The 21,710-nt window shown below is 43.7% G+C and overlaps 1 protein-coding gene across 4 annotated transcripts in view; it reads right to left on the reverse strand.

Annotated features, from left to right (window-relative positions):
• Positions 1–17,617, reverse strand: part of SIN3A (SIN3 transcription regulator family member A) — a 558,946-nt gene extending 541,329 nt beyond the window's left edge. For 2 of the 4 annotated variants that reach the window (XM_069222171.1, XM_069222166.1), the window contains exons 1-2: positions 17,520–17,617; positions 7,656–7,732 (exon numbers count right to left, since the gene is read on the reverse strand). Coding sequence is in view for 1 of the 4 variants with exons in the window: in XM_069222164.1 (XP_069078265.1) it covers positions 1,971–2,005 (35 nt within the window). In the remaining 3 variants the exon portion in view is untranslated. Of the gene's footprint in view, positions 1–1,970; positions 2,096–7,650; positions 7,733–17,519 lie in introns of those variants that run through there. The other 2 variants (XM_069222167.1, XM_069222164.1) reach the window with 2 other exon arrangements.
• Positions 17,618–21,710: the final 4,093 nt, after the last annotated feature.

Below are 21,710 nucleotides of genomic sequence, written 5' to 3' on the forward strand. Positions count from 1 at the left end.
AACAACCAAAAATAATGTAAAACCACTGGATTAATCCCTAACATTGTGTTACTGAGCAGTTTCATGCTTGTGCTTTAACACTTTATCAGACGTAGTAAGCACTATTTAAATGAATGACACTTTGGTATAAGTGAGATCTATAAATGAAAAGTATCATAAATTTGACATACCACACACATATACCTACAAATCTTACAGAGGTTGAGGAAGTAAAACAGGTTCATATTTCAGTTTATTTTTTGGTTCAGCTAGTGAAGTGACATGCTTAACACACCTGTGCTTCCCTGGTAACCAGTTGTGAGTGGTCAGGTATGCGCCTAACCAGGCACAACTCAGATGAAAGGAATTGTTGACGCATTTTGGATCCTCTGGTACTGATGGGGGAAAACAAGTTTCTTATTCTAATTCTCTTCCAAACTCCTGCACGACACACCCAATGAATGTGTGCAGCAGACACTGCTGCGTGTGTCCAATGAGTACTCATGGTCAAATCTCAAGAAGATAAAACATCTGAGATGTGTTGTCCTGTTATTTTAAAGGATGAAAGCTTAATCAAAGTGGATAAGAGCACCCTCGCTTTTTTTTTTTTTTAATGTCCTGCGTGTGCTGTGTCTACCCACCACTTACACAAGGTACCACCTTGGGTCAGGTCGCCACGACTGGATACCCAGACAACTCACTCTTTCCACTGTTATAGGTCTTGTCATTTAATTTGGGTGCTTTTTCCTAATCTACTGAAAAACACAGGTTCAGGCACTAGAGGATTCCAACAAATACGCCTCTACTACTGGTTATATTAATTTCCAATTAATTCCATTCTGTATTTTGATTTAGCAGAGTGGAGTATTGTCTTGAAGATTGGCTTCACACCTCAGGCAGTTTACTTGATAATATGAGGACCTCTTATATCAGGCTAAACTAAACCATGCTTATTTATATTCTACCCACTGGGAACAGGAATACCGTGTGTAGGCTCCATCAAAAGGTAGCTTTAATAATTTGTTTTCCGTCTGCAGTCGCATCTATTCATACATCCACAACTATCCCGACAGAGGGTCCAATGCTGTTTTCCCAACACCTCAAGTTGGCCCTATCAATACTGTAGTGTCTTGCATGCTTTCGAATGGAATGTTTCTGGCTCCCCGAGGACTTTGTATCAGTGTGACTTAATCTTGAGAATAGAATGTATGAAAGCTTGGTTTAGAATTGGAGTTCACAGGTACACACAGAGGACTAAAGACTTGTGATTTACAGCTCAGTGTGCGACCTAGTTATTCAGTGGGTACCAGGTTTGGAGACGCTACAAATACCACTTGTGGAGTCAGTATGAGGAGAGACTCACTGATGAAGCAGCCATTTAGGGCTAGGTGGTGGCTTCAGGCTTTTAAAATAACAGAACTACCAACTCACAGTGCCACGGTGTGAAACACGATATCAGCTCCCATCACAGTCACCTGGTGAGGAGCCAATATCACACGGTGGCAGGGAAAATTAGCTGAAAACCACTGTGCACAGTGGTTTTCAGCGGCTTTCAACTGCCAATGTCCATTAATGTGTGTGAAAACACCCCAGGACATCGGCAAAAAGCCTCAGCAAGCTTTTTTTTGTTCCAAAGGGAGGGGGGGGGGGGGGGTCGGCTTGGAGCCTGGCTGGAGGCAAAGTGCCTTAGGTACTTTTTGCCACAAGGACCCATCCCCCCTCAGTGTGATTTTTGTGGAAGTTGGCAGGTCTGAAACAAGACCTGCACACAGACGTTCTGTTGCCTTGACAGTCGACCATGAGAACTCGTTATTAAGAGATTGTGGACCTCGGCCATTTACTTCTAATTCCCTCTCTGTGGTTGTATACCTGTCCTAGTGTAGACACAAGGGACTAAAACAACGTTGGGACATTTTTTGCCAAGGGCATTAGAACCCAGGTTCCGACATTATAAATGACCACCCGAACCCGATTCCTCTTCATGGGTGTACCTTTCTATGCCAACACAGCATGTGTGGGTACTCATCCACTGTTCGAGCTTGGCCAACTTCAGAATGTTGCAGCTTAAAGTTCCGTATCGCTCGGCGGCCCGTCGGGTCTGTCTTACTGGAACTAAATACCCGTCAACCACGGACTTATTTTTGTTCCTTCTGTGAGGTCTGCATTAACGTTGGCTTTGCTAAAATTTGGAGCGATGTTTCCTACGCTAATCCTACGTAAAAAGTCTCCTAAAATGAGTTTGTCTAGCGTGGATTACTTTACGTCTCTGCAGAAGATGTACAAACTTTCCCAGCCAAAAGAGTTACGTTTCTTCAGCTGTTCGCTGTAACTTAAATACTGGAACGGGACTATCGGAAATGTCCAAGTTGACAGGTTAATAAACTATGTTTAAAAGTATCACTGCCATTCCAAGATGGCCGCCAAAATCTACAGTACAACAATTCTCATTCTCCGACATCCTGACAGTCGTGTTACAAAAATCATGATAAATCCGTTGGTTGTGGAATCGTGGTACAAAACCAGCTTTGATTTGAGTCTAATGAGCCCCATCAGTTCGGTGAACCTGAGGCATTCTGGAGCAATTGCCGAACCATTCTCATCAAGTCAAAAGCACATCACTTCCTTGATCACGTAGCACTGGTAGGACGGCGCTCGCTGACCAACAGGAATCCCACATGGCGAAGGCGGGGCTGGTCGAGCGTCCACTTTACGTCACCCGCTACTGCGCTGTTCTCCAATCAGATGGCCCAGTGGTCACCATTTCAGTGACATCATAGCCAGGCCTCCCAAGGGGCGGAAAAATCGCCGAGCACGGTTGTAGCAGTCTGGGCAGTTAAAGCCATGCAGTCCTTTAAACGGAAATGTAGAAGTGCAAGTACTCTATACAGAGTGCCTGTTTGCTCCCAAGAAGAGCCGATACTCTCCCATTAAAAGTATTGCAACAGTGCTGAGAAGTGAAAGTACTCCCTTTCAAATGAAAGAAGGGCAGGTACTCAGTATCTGCCCATTTAAATCACCGAATGCATTCCAACATAAAGTACGACTGTTTTATTGCAGCAAAAGTTGTTATTTCAGCACAGGAGCTATACCCGTATTAGTATCACGTTACCTGTCACTGACCCAACATCTACGTTTAAGATACCGGCGCTTCGACCACACTAGATAAAAACTTGGGTCCAATATGACCAGACCACGAGCCGCATTTTATTTACGTTGACTGAAAGATAAAGCGCCTGCTCCGTTATGGCTAACACTACGGATGCTCACAGCACCACTTGCGCCGCGCGAGCTACTACTTCAGCGTTCTGCTGGTCCCCCACACACTACAAAGTGCCAATGTAACATCTGTTTTTCTCTGTGCAATTGTCGCAGGATGACGTGACCGGTGGGAACCAACGCTTTGTTAAGTATGAATTACCGCCAGGACAGTGCTTACATATGTGGGTATAACCCTGTAACGTCTTGAACCCCATAATGTCCGCCATTGTACTATGTCACAGGCTGGGCAGGGGCCTACCTGTGGCACAAAGAAAAATGATAGGTGGCTGCCACTCTAGAATGCAGTTTTTTTCTTTTAATACAGCGCGAGTGCTAAAGTGATAGGTAGCTGTCACTCTAGACTAGAGTACTGCCAGAAAAAGTAAGCAAAAAGGGTGGCTATGGAATCATTAACAGATCTGTTATACACTGCTGGCCATCAAAGGACTCCAACGTAGCCCACCCACTGCTGGTCCTGACTAATTGGTTGAAGGGTTTTTCTTTTTAATTTGGTTATGCAGCGCCCACATACACGAATGTCAGCTACTCCTGCTTTCTCCCGGTCCACCCTACCCTTGGCATTGACCCAGAGTCAATTGAGACCTGTGATATGTGCAAACACCATAGAAGACTCAAAGATTAAACCAAACATGAATGATGGGGACACTGCTCCTGGATAGAAGAACCAGAATACACCCAGCAACACAGCTCTTCCAATGGTGTACTGGGATACCTGTACAGGCAAGCACTATAGCATCCCACATTGGGTTAGTGAGCTCTATATAAAAGTCCTTTCTATTCGTTATTGCTCTCCTGACATGGTACTTAATATTGGCAAGCTTGCTCAAAATAGCCCCAAATCCCTACATGAAATCAGAAATTACATTTGACTTATTTTCTATAACTTCTCTCCCTTTATCTATTTTCTTGTGCATGAACTACTCTCAATCTTATTTCATCGTATTCAAAACGTAAGGCCATTTGTTTAAATGTGTCTCCTGTAAACGGCTCACTAACGCTATGTGGGGTGCTAAAGTGCTTGCCTGCACATGTAACCCTGCTTATATGTAATCCTATGTTTCGATACAAACATTACATGACAATATAATGTCAATACTCTAAACTCCTCAGTCCTATCATCCCATCAATTACAGTCCCTGAATTCACAAATCTCTTCCTAATTTCCTAGGTTTAACGTATACAAACACTACTACAAAGAAACCAGTCTAAACACATGGAATACAGATATAGTAAGCACTGTTCAAACAGGTGTGGCATTGCTTTCTGTGAAGTCCATCTGCACTGGTCGCAACAGAATATCCATCTGTATTTCTGAAGAAAGCATTTGTGATGTGGCAATGAACATATATTACTTGTCCTGTGGGTTCAGCTGAATGATAAGGGACTTGTGGGCATATGTACAAACATATTTCCCCATAGACACGGAATGGGTAAAACCCTTTTGATACATCTGGCCCTAGGTGAGGAGGATCAGGGTTCCACAGAGTATACTGGCTCTTCAAGTAACACCGGGTTCAAGCTTTGGGCAGCAAGTTTTCTTCTGGATTTACACCACCCATTTGCCTATGATCACAGAAAGATGTCACAGAGCAGGGAGCTCTCACTTGAAGCTGCCAGTCTCTATTGCAACCTCACGCAGCATACTCTGCAGGCCGTTGCAAATGGCTTTGTATTCATTTTAGCAACCTGTCTTACATTCTAACATAATATATGCAACCCAAACAAGACCACTACATTCTCCCTCACACACAAAAAACTAAGATATATAACTCCACTCGCACCACACTATGCTGAGACACTAACCAGAGCTCCTACATGTTTCATTTATCTCCCCACATATGCGCAGGGCTCTCCATCCTGACATCCAAATCCACCACCCCGTTATGAGAAATCACACCTTCAATTAGTCTTCAACTTATCATTCTGCTTGGGAAGCCACCAAGGCATTTGTCATTCTTGATTGTATGCTCCACCAGGGCTCCTTCTCAAACACTATTAAGCTTACCCCACAAAGCTAACACATCTAATCTTCCATCACCTCTGTTCAGAGAACCACTCAAATTTGGCAGATTCGACATGCTCTATGATGTGCAATCCTCTCATAGCACTACATTCCTATCCATTTGTTAAGCTGTATTAGGCTCAGAAAGCAACTCTTTCTTGTGCCTTCACTATTTCTGGTCGCCTTCCACCACTGTGCACATATTATAGAATCACAGCATGTATCTTTCATGGCAGCTCTCACTGCCTGAGCAACAGCACAGCGATAGAGATTCTGTAAAACTATACCACCCTGACAAAACCCCTGTCACAGGTTGACGCCCTTAGGTAACTCACTGATAAACCCAGGGACTTTACAGGATGTTTGTCTGAACATCATCTGTGTGCGACCAGGTGCCTGCCATGCTGGCCCGAGCCACTATTTTCTAACAGCAAGCACATTACTGAAAAGTTAATTTTTTTTCACCACCTCTCCCCATACTCCAACAGCTGAGACCATTTTAAGATTAGAGGATGAGAAACTCCTCCATTCATCTCCACTTAAAAAATGCTACTACCATCTTCAATCACATGGTTGACATTTATAATAAGCATAAAAAGAGAATCATGAACTGAGTGCAGGCCTCTGTGATGCGAGGCCAGCTATGTCCGCTAAAGAACAAATTAAAAATATCAGCGGAAGATCATTTATATATTTTTGAACCAATCTAGTCTGACGATTCCAACTTGATTATAGAAGATCTAGTTCCCGGAAATAATAGAGTTCAGCATTTTAAACGCTTGGGGACAAAGGCGGTGGAGTCACCACCATATTACATGAGTCTCTAAAAACAGTTTAAAAAAAACCCTTGGGACAATTTAAAGGAACAGTATTTCTGCTCTTAGAGAGATATAAGAACAATCCTTAGGTTGTATTTTATCATATTCTCCCTCCCCAACCATAAATAAGCACATTACTTTTGAGTGGCTAGAAAATCTAACCTTACTTGCTCAAACACAATGTAGAATAGTGATAATGATGAGTGACTTTAACATTTGAGAAGAGTATAATCAAAGAACTCTAACTCTATGAAGGATATGGGCCTAACCCAGCAAATGAATAACCATACTCACTGAGCGAGTCATATGCTTGATCTGATTTTCAGTCATGATAACGGCACAAAAGTGAAACGTAGTACAGAGTTATCATGGGCTGACCAGGTCCTTATCAGATTCAACATCCTATTGTCATTTCACTGGAACCATAATTCTAATCCAAAACAACTTATCACTTAACCGAAGTGGACATTTATCAATCCCAATATATTAAGTTCTAAATTAAGAGTGAAAAAGCCTTATGCCCAGGCTGCCCGCAAATTCACACATTTTTAGGACAAAGTACATTTTCTCATCAACATTTTCAAAACCACCCTCAATTATATTGCTACTTGCAAAAACTTTACTATTAATTTGAAAGCTCGAGTCTATACTTGCTACTCCCCTGCATGGAGCAAAAACAGTTATGCAATTTGGAACAAACATTAAAAAGGAATACTTCACACAAATAAATAAATACTATTACCTAATGAGAAGTATTAAAAAAATATCCTTATAAACTCAAGGCACTAAATATTCATAGAGCACTATTTAAAGCTATTACATCCCTAAACAAATGTATGTCTGCCCTGCTTCTTTAGTAAAACAGTTTTAGTAAAAACTGTTAAGTCACAGGTAGTTGTCTTTTAATGACACCATCAACCATTCCCTTATAATGATGATCATTCCCACTTCCCCAAAATCAGCCTTTGTTCCATCTATATTTTTTAAAATGGATCTTAATCAAGATGATCCTTCTAACTATAGCCCTACTTCATTATTATCTTACTTGGTAAAAAATTTAGAAAAAGTTGTTACTGTTCAATTACAGAACTTTGTAAAAATAATAATCTTCTGAATGAAGCACAGGCTTAAGGGTATTGAATCCACTGTGCATTTGACAACTGATCTTCTGCAGATGATGGTCAATGTCAGAGGCAGGGAAGCAGTTATTTTATTCGATATCTCTAATGCAGCACCTGGAAAACTCTAACAGGAGGGAACCACCGTAAGCGGGTAACGTTCTTCCTTGCGAATAGGACACGAGCGCTCCAATTTGGCACCTTGATGTAAAAGGTCAAACCTTTGACTCAAAGAGTTTTTCAAGGATAAGCCTTATCACCGCTAAATGTTAACATCCATGTTAAATCTTTAACAGATGTGCTAAGTAGATTCAATGTAACCACCTATTAATACATGGAAAATATAGGGCTAATAATTAGTTGAAATAAATCTGTTGTCATGTCAGACCTCCCTTGGGAATTAAAAGCCACACAAACCTGAACAAATAAATACATTAAAAAAATGTCTGCATACGTTACCAGATCTTGCCATTTCACTCTTTTTTTCCCCAAAAGGTAGAGGTGACTAATGCAGTTGTTCAGTCACTTCTTGACTTCTGTAATAGGCATATCAAAGAAAAATATTCAGAGACTGCAGAACATTTAAAATACAACTGTGCAGGTGATATTTACCATCGAGAAATTTGAAGCTATGTCCAACCTCTTTTGCCAACTTTACTGGCTGCCCCTATGTAAAATAATCTAATTTAAGACAGTTTGTTTAGGATTCAAGCTATTTCATGAAACAAGAATTAAACTAATTTGGAAAAAAACATAGATATCACCTTAAAAAGTGTTGGGAATCACTTAATCTAAGAACCTTAAATTGGGAGTGAAAGCATTCCGAATGTTAGGGGCCCAAACCTGAAATAATATCCCCAAAATATGTGTTACAAGAAGAACCTGGTGTTTCATAAGAAACTCAGAACTTGACTACTAAACCCCATAGCCTTAAGCACAGGCTCCAGGCTTAGTGAATTAATTTTCTTGCACCTAGAAACTGACTGGGAATATTGGTGTTCTGTACTAATACATAACAGCTACATTTTACAAACTACTCCAGCTATGGCAACCAACTTGCTGGAGACAGCAGAAATGCTTCCTTTTATCATATTTTTTTAATCATTTGCACCAAACCATTGATATGTGGACAACCCAGTGTCATTTTGTTTGTTCTATGCAGTAAAAAACTGATTTGTAGAAATGCTTGAATGAATCCTGAGCACTGCGATTCATCTGGGAGGTATTCCGTAGTATAGGTTATTTTCTCAAATAATGGGACTAACCATATGTAAACCCTGTCACTCCCAGCCCAGCCCAGGCTCACTCTACCCTCACACCCTCTCCTGGAATACATATTTGTAACCCTCTTTGTCTACAGACTTCAGCTGGCTCGTAGCTCGGTTCACGCATCCTACATCCGTAAAAACATATTTGCATAAGCACACACAAAACAGAACCAAAGCTAGTATTCTAAAATGCCTCAAAAGATTAAATTTCAGCTTGTCTTATACGTTCTCAGAAGCAGTAACCATCGGCATTGGTGGGTGACAATACAATGCTGAGCGTTGTCACTGTCAAGGCTGCCAACTACAATTAGTCATAAATACACTTTTTTACCTGTATGCCATTTATAGCACTTAAATTAATGTTATCATCACTCATCTCGTTTGATAAATTGTATTCCTGTAATCCTAGCACCCTAATTCCTGTTGTCTTCCAAACTGTGGCCCAATATTTATCAGAAAGTTTGATAGGATAAGAGTTTTCTTTGGTGTTATAAATTTTTTGTCGCAGTATTAGACCGATTACGCATGACTTTTTGTTATAAATGACCTAATTTAGGTATCGCCTTATGAAAGAATGTAACTGGCACGATTTTCTTTCCCATATTAAATTTTGATATGGCTGAATTCTTTTTTAAAACAACTGTAAAATTTGCTATTTATTATACAATATTTGGATTGTATTTGGAGAGAGGGGGTGCTTGCTATCACAAATTCTAAATGGTCGCTATCCCTTCCATCATTGATATATATGTCATGTATGGGCCTTAAGAAGGGTTTTTAGGTCTCACCAACAAACAGCTTTAGCTGTTGAAATATCTATTGTGTACAGTGCCAACACACACAGTGGGCTTTGGGTAAGCTCACTGCTTAACGCTGTCAATTTATTTTGTCTTATTTCTTACCTTTCTTTGCTTCTTTTTGTCTCTCTCCTTGGGCATAGCTTCCCTGCCTACGTCTGAATGGATGACTTATATTCTTCCACAACTGACACCAGGGAATTACTTTTTTTCCTTTAGCATTCAATTGGGAGTGTGTTTGTTTTCTAGCTTTCTCTACCCAATGTTACTTCCCATTCACTCTCCAGTCCCCTGTGTGCTACAGGTTTTCCTCTACTCTCAACGTCCCACTGTTTTTGTTCCTATCACTCCTCCCCCGAAAGCTCCTCATTTGCCCCCTTTTCAATGTTGCTCCCTGCCACATAGCAGCACTAACATGTCCCCCTGTATTTCCATCCTGCTATTAATTTTTTTACACTTGCTTTTCTTTTCTTTTTCAAAGGGCATTGCACCTGCAATTTGCGTCTGGGCTGCTCCTCATATAAAGCACAACAGGTAACCCATGGCACTGTCATATGCAAAACATGGTTACAAATCATCTAGCTGTCTATGTGTTACCCACATCAAAGATAAATCCATTCACATAAGAATAACTACTTACCAATAGAATGGCATCAAAGCCTCAAAGAGTAAAATGTCCTTAAACAGAACAACCACCTGAAACTGGTCCTGAATGAAACAGACTGCAATGACCTTTAGCACATACACCCATTCTCATAAACGAAAGGCTTCACACAGATCAATACTCTAATCTAATCATTGTCAATGTTCCATTACTAAACAATAATTTAGACTACTCCTCTTTTGCTGACCACCACCTAATATCATGCAAGACACCCAAATATATCAACAGACCACTTTGATTCTGACAGCGCATCCAGAATACATAAAATGGTTGGAACATGCCATACAAATGCACTTAACGTAACCTCACAGTCCCTGCTATGAGACATGAGAAACTAAAATCAAACACATAATGACAAGCTGCCACCAACACACTGACACCATGCCATGTCTGCCAGAGATGTCCTTCACAGTTCAGACAAATGAGAACTACAGAATCAGTGCCATGCTGCTGTCCTAGCCAAACCGACAGATGGTAAGTCTCCTTTCACCACATTGTCCCTTTCCCCCTGAAATGGCATTCACTACTGATAATGACATTGTTCTGGGAGGAAATTCCAGAGGGTCAGGAGGATAACTCATAATGGATAGTAGAAAGAATATTCTAGAATCCAAGAAAAGTATAAGGCACACATGGAGGGCTGAGGACAGCAGGAAAACACAGGGAAAACCGATTCTCTCTTGCACTGTCAGGGCAGCAACTTACCAAGTACTTCACCTCACAGGTGTATCTAGCCCATCATGCCCATCTAGCTGGGGGCTAGGTTACGACCCAACTTGGGATTGTTTACCTTTGATATCCTGGGTGGGGGGCTTTGGGGAGTGCACCCCTGTTCAAAATTTAATTTTGGTTTCCTTCAGCATAGCAGGAGTAGGTGGAACCTGAGCCTCTCAAAGGTTGTGTAGTTTCTTCTCAGGTTACCAGCCTTGATTGCTGTTCCATGTCCTTCCTCCTTCCTTGGATGTTTTTGTTTGTCAGAAGTCAGTGACCCTGCCTTTTATAAGTAAGTAAAAAAATGATGCATGGCTACTGCTTATGTCACCAATTTTCTTCTGGCATTTGTTCGCAATTTGCCCTTTCTGCAGAGTCACAGTGAATTTTTTGCCTTTTGCCTGAAACCCATTATTGCTGACTATAGACCTGTCAACTTTACCACTGCTGACAGTGAAGTGCTTGTGCTCCTGCTTTCAACATGGTAAAATTGGTGTACTCCTAACTGGCATATTTAAATAACATACAAGTCCCTATTATGTGGTAATAAGTTGTACCCAGGGCTGTAAGTTTAATCTCACAAGTGGACTGCAGCCCCTACTGTGCCATCCACTACAGTGACAATGTAAACATGACTGCAGGCCTGCCACGAGTAGCATGGCACATACGTTTTTATTGCAAGTACGAACTGTCAAAATAACCCCTTTTAACAGGAATAAACCTTCATTTTAATTAGTTATGGGGCATTCCTACATAAGCTTTATTGCTCTTAATGCACCGGGTTAACATATAAAATTTGGGGAGCACTACAAGGATGGAAACAGAATGTCAAAACAATTTGTGTATATTCACTGTATGGTTTTTAAAAACACAGCTTTGTTGTACCAGACTTCAGTCTCTGAGAGTGTTGTGGGTACAGGCACTGCATCAAACTAGAGGTTAGTGTTAGATTTGGGAGTGGACTAGAATTACCATAGTACTCTCCCCACACATACCAACTTACTCAGAGACCAAGTTTAGTGCAGCTGTACTCTTCAGCCAGTTCGAAAATACCCAAAGTGGGTAGGGTTAGCCCCGGGAACCTTATCCCATTGGTTAGGGCATCCCAGGAGTCATTTCCATGCACAAACTTGTGCCAGGCATCAACGTGGCATCTCCAGGCACTGACTTGAGAACACTCCTGGAGCTGGGGAGGATCAAATGACGACTGAACGTGACGGCTGCAAGCTGAGAAGAGCCCTGGAAGACTGGATGTGCTCTCTTTCTTGTACCAGGACAAAGAAGTGGACGCCAAGGGTAATAAGGATGACTCCCTATTCAAGCTACAGGGATACAACAAGCTACAAAAGGCTTTTCCTGCAACTGTCCCGTGGCAACTGGAACCTCATGCTGGCCCATTACCGTCACCCTGTGATTCTCTAAATGTCTCCCCTGAAGTACTGTGCGGCTTTGGAAGTTTACTTCTGTGGTGGATTGGAACTTAATGGGCGAAAGTCAGAAGACAAAATCCTTAGATCAACCTTGTGCTCATTTGACAGGCTCTTTACCTGGAGCATGTTGTTGTCTGGATTACTGGGCCTTCTCTAATTGACCCCCCAGTTGGTGTACAAGCACACAGCATCCTGCTTCCCTTGTGGCTAAGCTGATTTGTTGTCTATCCCTCACTTCCTTGCCCACAATACCACCAGGATCTGTGTCTCATAACACGATAAGCACACCTCAGTAGAAGCTCGCACCACATGAAAGTGTGGAAAAGTAACTGAGAGCCAATGGATGCAGGCTTTCAGCACCACACCACCCGACACATCACCAACCTCGACCAGGCCATCCACAACTTCTCCGCCTGGATCAGCAAATGGGCTGACAAAGTCGCCCCCCTTAAACTGGCAAAAGCCAACAGAACATCAAGACAAGCCAGTGGTACACCCCAGAGCTCAGATCCACCAAGCGTAACTGTCTTCTACTCGAGAAGCGATGGCACATCTCTAAGGACCCCCCAGACAGAGCCGCACACAGAACAGCACTCAATGATTACCACCAGTGCATTCAGGAGGCCAACAGAACAGCCATCATGGACCGCATTGACGCTGCAATCAACCATATCAAGGAACTCTTCAAGATCATAAAGGAATTCTCCAACCCAACTGCCACAGAGAACACAGTACACCCCTCCCAACAGCTCTGCAACTCACTATCCAACTACTTCCAAAGCAAGATTGTCAACATCTACAACAACTTTAGCCCTCAACTCACTTCATTCAGACTCGACAACCTCATCCAACCAGCAAACCCCAGCCCATCCATAACCACCTGGTCTCTCCGCAACGCCCTGACCACTGCTGCCATTATGTCCTTCATCCACTCCGGGGCGCCACCCGACCCCTGCCCCCACCTTCGCTTCAACCTTGGATCCAACATAATCAGCACTGAACTAACCAACCTCCTCAACGTTTCCACCTCCAAAGCATCCTTCCCAGACGGATGGAAGCATGGAGACATCAGACCCCTCCTCAAGAAGCCCTCAGCCGACCCCCAGCGACCTCAAGAACTACCATCCGATCTCCCTGCTTGCATACTCAGCCAAAGTTCAGGGCCTTGAGACCCTAGCGAGTGAGTAGCACGCTTTACAAATGTTTGATTGATTGACTGATTGATTGAGAAGGCCATCAAACGACAGCTCACTGACTACCTAGAACGGAACCACCCACTTGAAGCATCATAATCAGGTTTTAGGGCTAACCATAGCACAGAAACTTCGCTCATTGCCGCAACAGATGACATCAGAAACCTCCCCGGCCAAGGAGAAACAGTGGCTCTGATTTTGTTCGACCTGTCTGCAGCATTCAACACTGTTGCCCACCACATCCTCATCAGCAGACTCCACAAAACTGTCATTCAACAACACGCCCTCAAGTGGATCACCTCATTCCTCTCAGGACACACCCAGAGCATCCGCCTACCTCCTTTCACCTTCGTTCCCAAGAACATCATATGTGGCGTGCCCCAAAGATCATTGCTCAGCCCCACACTGTTCAAAATTTACATGACCCCCCTTGCGGACATCGTCAGATCCCACCGACTCAACATCATCTCCTACACCGACAACACCCAGCTCGTCCTCTCACTTACCAAATACCCCTCTAACACCAAAATCAATTTCCGCAACGCCATGACTGACATAGCTGACCTGATGAGAGACAGCTGCCTCAAACTGAACTCTGACAAAACCGAGGTACTGATCTTTGGAAACAATACCTCTGCTTGGAACCACAGCTGGTGGCCGGAAGAACTTGAACTTGTTCCCACACCGACTGACCTTGCTCACAACCTGCCGAAAAGCTGCCTCCCGGGAATGTAGTTAGCCGGGTCATGATTCACCAAGAGCACACGGGCTTTGATTCATTTCTTACCGCCTCTACAGTTGATGCATTCATGCATCTATTGTTTTAAGGCACTGTTTCCATTGTCCTGAGGAGGCTGGATTCTTTAAGGCCGAAACGCGTCGACTTATTTTGAAGGAGTGACCGTTGGAATTCCTGAATTGTTGGACTTATAATTTGCGGACTGTATCGGACATCTCTTCAGTGATTGGTTTCTCTCACTGAGGCCAGATACTTTCCTTACACTACGGTCACTACCTTACATTGTGACTGCTTGCCACTGGATGGTTAAGCAGCCTATGCTTTATGTATTACGGTGCCCAAATGGAATTGTTGGTTGTTTTCTTTATGTAATGGATTTGTATATACTTAGATTTTATTCTGCGTATTAGTTTTTTAGGTGCACAGGTAATTCGTTGACACTATGATTAAATTACTCTAACAATATTAAAGAAATTATTTTTCAGTGAAAAATTGAGGTTTTCGCTTGGATAGTTGGGTACTTATTTTTTCCTTCTGGATATTTTGATTGTTGTACTTGCTCACAACCTCAGCATAATCTTGGACAACCAACTGACCATGAAACAACAAATCAGTGCAGTTGCCTCCTCCTATTTCCACACCCTCCGCAAGATCTTCAGATGGATCCTGGTAAACACCAATAAGATCGTTGCACAAGCCCTTGTCACCAGCTGACTCAACTACGACAACGCGCTCTACACCGGTATCTCCTCCCAGCTCCTAAGAAGACTCCAGACAACGCAGAACGTGGCATCCAGACTAGCCCTAGACCGCTCCAAGCGTACCCATATCACTCCTCACCTCAGGAAACTCCACCGGCTCCCTGTCCAGAAAAGATGCCAGTTCAAGACGCTCACATCCTCCTACAAAGCCCTCCACAAACGGAGACCATCCTACATCAACCGCCGGCTGAACTTCCACCTTACCTCAAGACATCTGCGCTCCTCTTCACTCACCCTTGTGAATGCCGAACTTTCTACTAATTAATTTTATGTATTACGAGTTATGAATTTGCATGAAATTTAGTTAACATGGAAAATAATGTGCAACTTGGAAAATGTGCCCACTTGAGCGGCCACTATAAAATATGTCATGTTTCCCTAAATGCATACTAATGTTCAGAAACATACACATATAATTTGTTGTAGTAGTATGTCATATTGATGATTTGATGCTATGTACTTGTTTATAAATTGTAGGTCTTAAGTTGGCGAGGTTTGGGCCTAAGTATTGCACAGCCTCATATTAGACTGCAATGTCTGAATAAAATGGTGAATTCATATTTAGAGGATAAAGATGTATTGTTCTGGCCGAAGTTGACCAAACATGTAGTAGCAGCCTTTAACTTTCTCATGAGAACTGCTTGTAGAATCATGCTGTTCTAAAATGGATACAAATGTAAACTTGATGGGTGAGACAGCGGTGTTCCCAGGAACTAACAATGGATGCACTGGCTAAAGTATGGCTGGATACAAGAAAGTTACCCGACGAGTCGGACAATGGGAACAGAAGAAGAAGAACCAATCATCGACGTGTGAAAGATAGTTTAGTTACATCATAGATTTGAACTTAAGCTCTAACTGGACTGACTGCAAACATAAGATTTTCTGACCAATGGTAATGTGGGAAGTTCTTTAGGTGATTTTGACTTAACCTGACTGCACGGAGGAGAAACTTCACTTCTTCTTTGACATTTTGACACTCGCAATCATTCTATTCTGATTTGGAGCTGAGCAGTTCCTGATTATTTTGTTCTTAACTTTAACTTTGAAGCTTGATGGCTAAATAAAAATAGTTGTTCTATGTACCAACCGCTATTTTGTTAGAGCCATAGTTAGACATTTTCAAAATTAGTTTTGACTAAAACAGTTTTGCACAAAGCCGAAACATGCTATTCTAATCTGAGGCATAGATTAGAAGACACTGGAGATGCTGACAATCTATTTAGTAAAAGAATTTGCATTTGTTAATTTGCTGAAATTAAATGTATGCTATTTCTAATGCACAGTTACTCCAGTTATTGATTCCTACTGTGATTCTAGAGTGTTTGACGGTTAACGCATTAATAAAATAGATTGATTTATGTGATTTTAGCATTGTTAATCTAGGGAAATAAACATTCTAACTTCATTAAATGGTGAGGTATTCATGACCAAATGGGACATGGTGCGTGAAGTGTATTGAGTCTTGAGATATTTGTCATGTTTATTGATTATGTTTATGTATCTGCTTTGAGTTTGTGGACCTGTGTTGGAGTTACTCTAAGCGTAGTCAAGGTTCATCGACCTGTAACCCGTCTCTTTATTTATTAACATATAAAGACCAAATAAGGACTGATACGCTAACACCCTCGCACATGTCCCCAGCATCGGCTATGCTTTCGCCTACATCGCAACTAAGTCTTGGAATGACGTCCACATCTGAACATCATCCTCCCTGGCAGACTTCAGAAATCAATTCATACCTGGCTCTTAGATGCAGAAACCTCAGCGCCCAGATTCCTCTAGGGGTGATAGTGTTGCACTTTACAACAGTGACTGAACACGCTTCACATAAAGGCTAAAAACAAAACGATCTTCCCAATGAAACACCCCTCACTGTGTAGCTTGCTATCCATGCAGGTAAGTGCTTCAGCGCCCAACAGAGAAGTAATAAGCACCTTACAAATGCTACACTCGAGTACAATCTGATATACGAGCTAAAAGTGCTGTGAGACACAGATCCCAACCCGCTTTAAACACTTTTTTATGCCACATATGCGTAGCCAATATTGTGTGTCACGGAACTATGGCCCACTATCTGCTCCACCGTATACATATGCACGTCCCGGCGTCCCTTTCATCAATCAATAGGATGGATCGACACCGGTGAAAGAAGAATCGGCTTGGGTCTCACGGCAACAGGCTTACAGCCACCAACCCTCTCCACTCCCGGAGACCCACTGACAGAGAACCGGAAGCCGGGGTGGGCTTCGGGGATATGCAGAAGGAGCACGCGTCCCCTGCAAGCCACTCGCCAGGCGTCCGCCCCTCAGACACGGGCGCACACGTGCCCGCTGTTGCCAACACCAGCCTCGCGGGTCCCAAGCCTAGCGCCCGGTCTGCCGCTCACCACCTGGGCTGAGCCGGTCTCCCTTTCGTCTGGACTCCCCCCGCACCCCGCGTGTGATCCAAACCTCTTCTGGTCTGAATCCCCATTTACCGATCCGAATCCCGTCACCCTCATCGCCGCCCGGGATTTGAAACATGACCTTGGTGTAAACATGCCGCACTTCATTGACTCCCCTCTCAGTGTGAACCCCGCTTTATCGGAATGAGCGAACTCCCGCCCCACGGAACTCCCCTGGTCTGCGCCCTCCCGAGGGTGATCCGACGCCCCTGTGCCTGACCCCCGCTCCCTTCTTTTCTGATCCTCCCTCCCCGCAGTTAGAGGCGACCCCAGCGCACCCGGTACCGGGTATTTTCAGGGGCAGCAGCTGTTACCTGGATGCCGGGTAAGGAGCCCTCAGGGTGGGAGAGAAAGGTTCGCCTCCCCGGGGCGGGACTACCGTGCAGACAGCCTCCTGGAGGGCGGCCCCAGAAGTTAGGCAGCCCCACCTTAAGGGGCGGAACCAGCAGGCCCCTTCCCCCTTGGGGGCGTGCACAATTTACAGAGAGCACATCCCCTTATCGGGGGCGGGTCCCACCACCCTGCGGACGCCCCTTCTTCCGTGCGGGCAGTGGTTGGTTGACGGGGTTGTCTCGGGGTAGCGGGACTAGCGTGAACAATCCGCTAACCCCTCCATATGGTGACCCGCACCACCACTGTAGTAGGCCTTCTGCAGGACCAGGGTGCCAAGTGAACTTAGTTCTTTGGGCAGCTTCACCGCACGGTGCTAAACCAGAGCATTACCAAAGTGGGAACCGCGCGCTTAGAACGGAAACTAGGTCCCTCCCCTTCACCCAAAGGGTGCAAGAATAACATAACCCTTCTACCAGCCCATCTCCTCCAATTAGGAACTATACATTGCAGAGGAGAGGGTAAAACCGAGTTCCATTTCATCTTTTGTTTCTGGACACAGAATGCAACGAACGCCACATCTTAGTTGTTCTTCGACACCAGTCACCAACATTGGGAAGGAAGGCGGGGGCGAAGTGAAACCACAACCAAACAAGGGCGCCACACAGGCCTCGGCTGCACCCGGCGGCTCAGGAGGCCCACGACTCTTCAGGGGGGCCCATTCAACCGAAATCCATGAAAATATGTAAAACACGGGGCCGCCACTGCAACCAAACCCTATCTATCACCTTTACTCCCATATGCTAAGAGACGATTTGAGCGTTCTGCAGACCAGGAGCCCAAAACCTCAACGCACGTCACTTTTCGTGCAGAGCCCTGCAGAGGGAAACAAACACTGGCAAATCCAATAGTTCTCGCATATGCAAGAGCCTATTAGCTTTTCCAGTGTATTTTAGCCGTGTTATACAACATCGTGGCCGCTGTTCAGCATAGCTAAAAGTTAGTAGAGTAGAGTAGAATGGTATAGAGTGGGGTGGTGTGTCTTGCAGTGGCATAGAGGAGGAAAGTGGTGTAGAGGGAGTTGTGTAGAGTGGTCTAGGGTGGAATGGCATAGAGTGAAGTAAAGTATCGTAGAGAGTATTGTCATAGAATGACATACAGTAGAGTGGTGGACAGTCGTAGAGTGGAGTGGCGTAGAGTAAAGTAGCTTTCACTAAGGCATGGAATTCCTAAGAGGGAATTGCATAGAGTGTTGGTGAGTAGAGTGGAGTGTCATAGAGTGCCATGTAGTGTGTCATAGACTGGATTGTTGTAGAGTGGAATGGTGTAAAATGGAGTAATGTGGTGTGGATTGGAATGGCATAGAGAACATTGCATAGAGTGGAGTGTCGTATAGTAGAGTGGAGTAAAGTGGCGTTGAGTGGTGTAGAGGAAATTTCATATAGTGGAGCAGAGTGTTATAGAGTGGAGGGGCTTTGTGTATCGTGGCATGTCATAGAATGGAGTGGAGGATCATAGAGTGGACTAAGGTGGAGCAGAGTTTTCTAGAGTGGAGTGGTGTAGAGTGGCCTAGAGTGAACTGGCATAGAGTGGAATGTTGTAGAGCCAAGTGGCGCAGCGTAGTATAAAGTGGCATATAGTGGAGTGGCACAGTGTGAATGGCACATTGTGGCAAAGAGTGGAGTGTGATAGAGTGAAATGGCGTAGAGTGAAGTGGTGTAGAGTCACGTAGAGTGGAGCCGCTTAGAGTGGCCTAGAATGAAGTGGCAAATGTGTAGTGTCATGGAGTGTCCTTCCCAACCCCCAGTATCCAGTAAGGTTGTCAAATAAATCCTCTCACTTTGAAATCAGCGAAAGAAAAGTAAACACCAAACTCCCTCAGAAGACAGAGTCTGACATTTGACCTCTGTCTGTGAATGCACATGAAATGTGGCAAGAAAAGGACAAAATGTAAAGGCCTGTTTCCAGAAAGCGAGCACTCTTGGAAGAACAGAGCAATGGTTAACAGACTATGCTCCACAAGAGGGACAAAGAAATGCTGGGCAGCCTAAAACAAGATAAAGCCAGCAAGTTGAAAGCAACCAAATAATTCCAGACCACAGATCCCATAATAAGCAACGGGTAGAATGCATTCCAAGGGAGCTTTCAGAATGCCCCCAAAAAGTCTTTTAGAACCAGACACCGTCTGGTAAGCTTCAACTTAAAAAGGTTAAGGGGAATGTGAAAAATACCTGTTTTCTCTTTTTTACCGTCCATAGGAAAGTTTGCTAACACCAATAGCACAGACCAATGAACAGATGTACGCCAAACTAACATGAAAGTAGACCTTTACTCTGAAAATACGCGTTTGTGTGTGTGGGTAAATACATTCAGTTTTTTTAAATAAAAGTGTTGAGTGAGTTTTAAAGGCTTAGCACTTGAACATCTCTACATTTTAAAATCGGCAATCATGATTCACAGTCTGTCAAACACATTTTGAATTTTTTGACGTGATTGCAGGGTTTTGAATTTTTTTCTGCTTGCATGAACATCCCAAATTGGAAGCACATCAATTTTAATTCACTCTTTTTGCTTTAAGGGGAAAAAAATATCAGAAACATGGGGGGAGGCACACTCAGAGGCGTGCAGCCCCAAAGGAGTGCTGAGATGTACCCACAGGTGTGGAAAAATCGAGTTTTACACTAGGAGAAAATGTAGAAACCAGTGCACAGTTTGCGACTCAAAAAGCAATTGTGATCCTACCAACCGCCACTTTAGGTGCCAGATTTCACCACCATTTTGTGAATGATTCGAATATTAGTTCTGATTTGTGATTTTTATCTGATGAAAAAATATTTATAGAGAAGGGAAGAAATATACAATCATCCAGCCCCAGGGCACAGGTAGTAGGGACCTCGACACATCAAAAACACAAGACTGCCCGCAGCTGGTTGGGAACAGGTTCTGGGAAGGGGAATTTAAGGAAGCAGACTTTTTGAAAGTTTTTACCCCCACCTTTTGCTTCCATTTTGACTACTGGGTTCTGGTGTAATGGCTCTAAAATGCCCAAGCCCTGCTAAACAGGACTCAGTGTATGTGCTTTGACACTTTAAAATGGTTCATGTTTAATTGGCTTGTCCCAAATTGGCATAGCCTGACTTACTTGTTAGTCCCTAATATATGGTACCTGGGGTACTCAGGGCCGGTAAGGGACTGCAGCACTTGTTGTGCCACCCTGAGTGGGATAAGGTAAATATGGCTCCCAGTCTGCCACTGCAGACTGGAAGGGCAGTTTAAAACTGTTTACTTAAGTTTGCCATTTAAGGTAATGACAAAGCACAAACTTCCCTTTTTATTAATATTTGTATGTCACCCCTAAGGTAGGCCTAACAAGACATAAGGCAGGGTGCTATATGTTAAAATATTAAATGTGTACTTTTACATGTTCCACAAGTAAGATACCTAAATTGCCATTTTTACTATGAGAAGGCTAGTAGCCGCATTGGCAAGTACAGAGTTTATCTCCGACACCTCAGCCCTGCTAGCTTCTGACTGGGACTACTAAAGTTGGTACTGTAAAATAGAAAAAGAATCATTGCATTAAACCTGATTTAATGGTTACATCAAATTTAATGTCACTGGTGGGCAAAGTGCAACTTTAGAAGTTGTCACTTTAGTTGCCGAAGGTTTCCAGTCCCTGTTTACTGTTGTACTCTGGGTCTGTCCTGCAGACAGCTTTCCACCCTCTTGGGGAGACGTGCTAATGACTCTCAGGAAAGAAAACAATAGAGGCTTGCCACTGGAGGAAGTGTTACCTCCCCCAGGCAGGAAGCCACACAGGTGTTAGCCCAAAAGGCAAGCTTTAAAAGCAAAGCCGCCTTTGAAGGGCAAATGAGGAACACTTGGGTGAGGGACTGCTCTATTGTTGAGGTAGACAAGCTGGTACCTGGGAGCGAGAGGGGAAACCTGTTGTCAAACTGTTTTTCAGTGGCGTGTAGCCCCCTTGGTAGACTCACCTCTGTGTTGAGTTAGGGAACTCTGGATTCCGAGAGAGGGGTTCTGCCATCTGGGGAATGGGAAGAATGGTGCATCCTGGGTTTGCCAGATGTCACACTTCCCAGGAAGTGGTCATCAGGAGGGAGGGGACCTAGTATCCCATTGGCTACCAACACATGCTATCCTGAGGGCATTATCCT

The sequence above is a fragment of the Pleurodeles waltl genome, chromosome 3_1 (assembly GCF_031143425.1).
Source record: "Pleurodeles waltl isolate 20211129_DDA chromosome 3_1, aPleWal1.hap1.20221129, whole genome shotgun sequence".
In the NCBI taxonomy this organism is placed as follows: Eukaryota; Metazoa; Chordata; class Amphibia; order Caudata; family Salamandridae; genus Pleurodeles; species Pleurodeles waltl.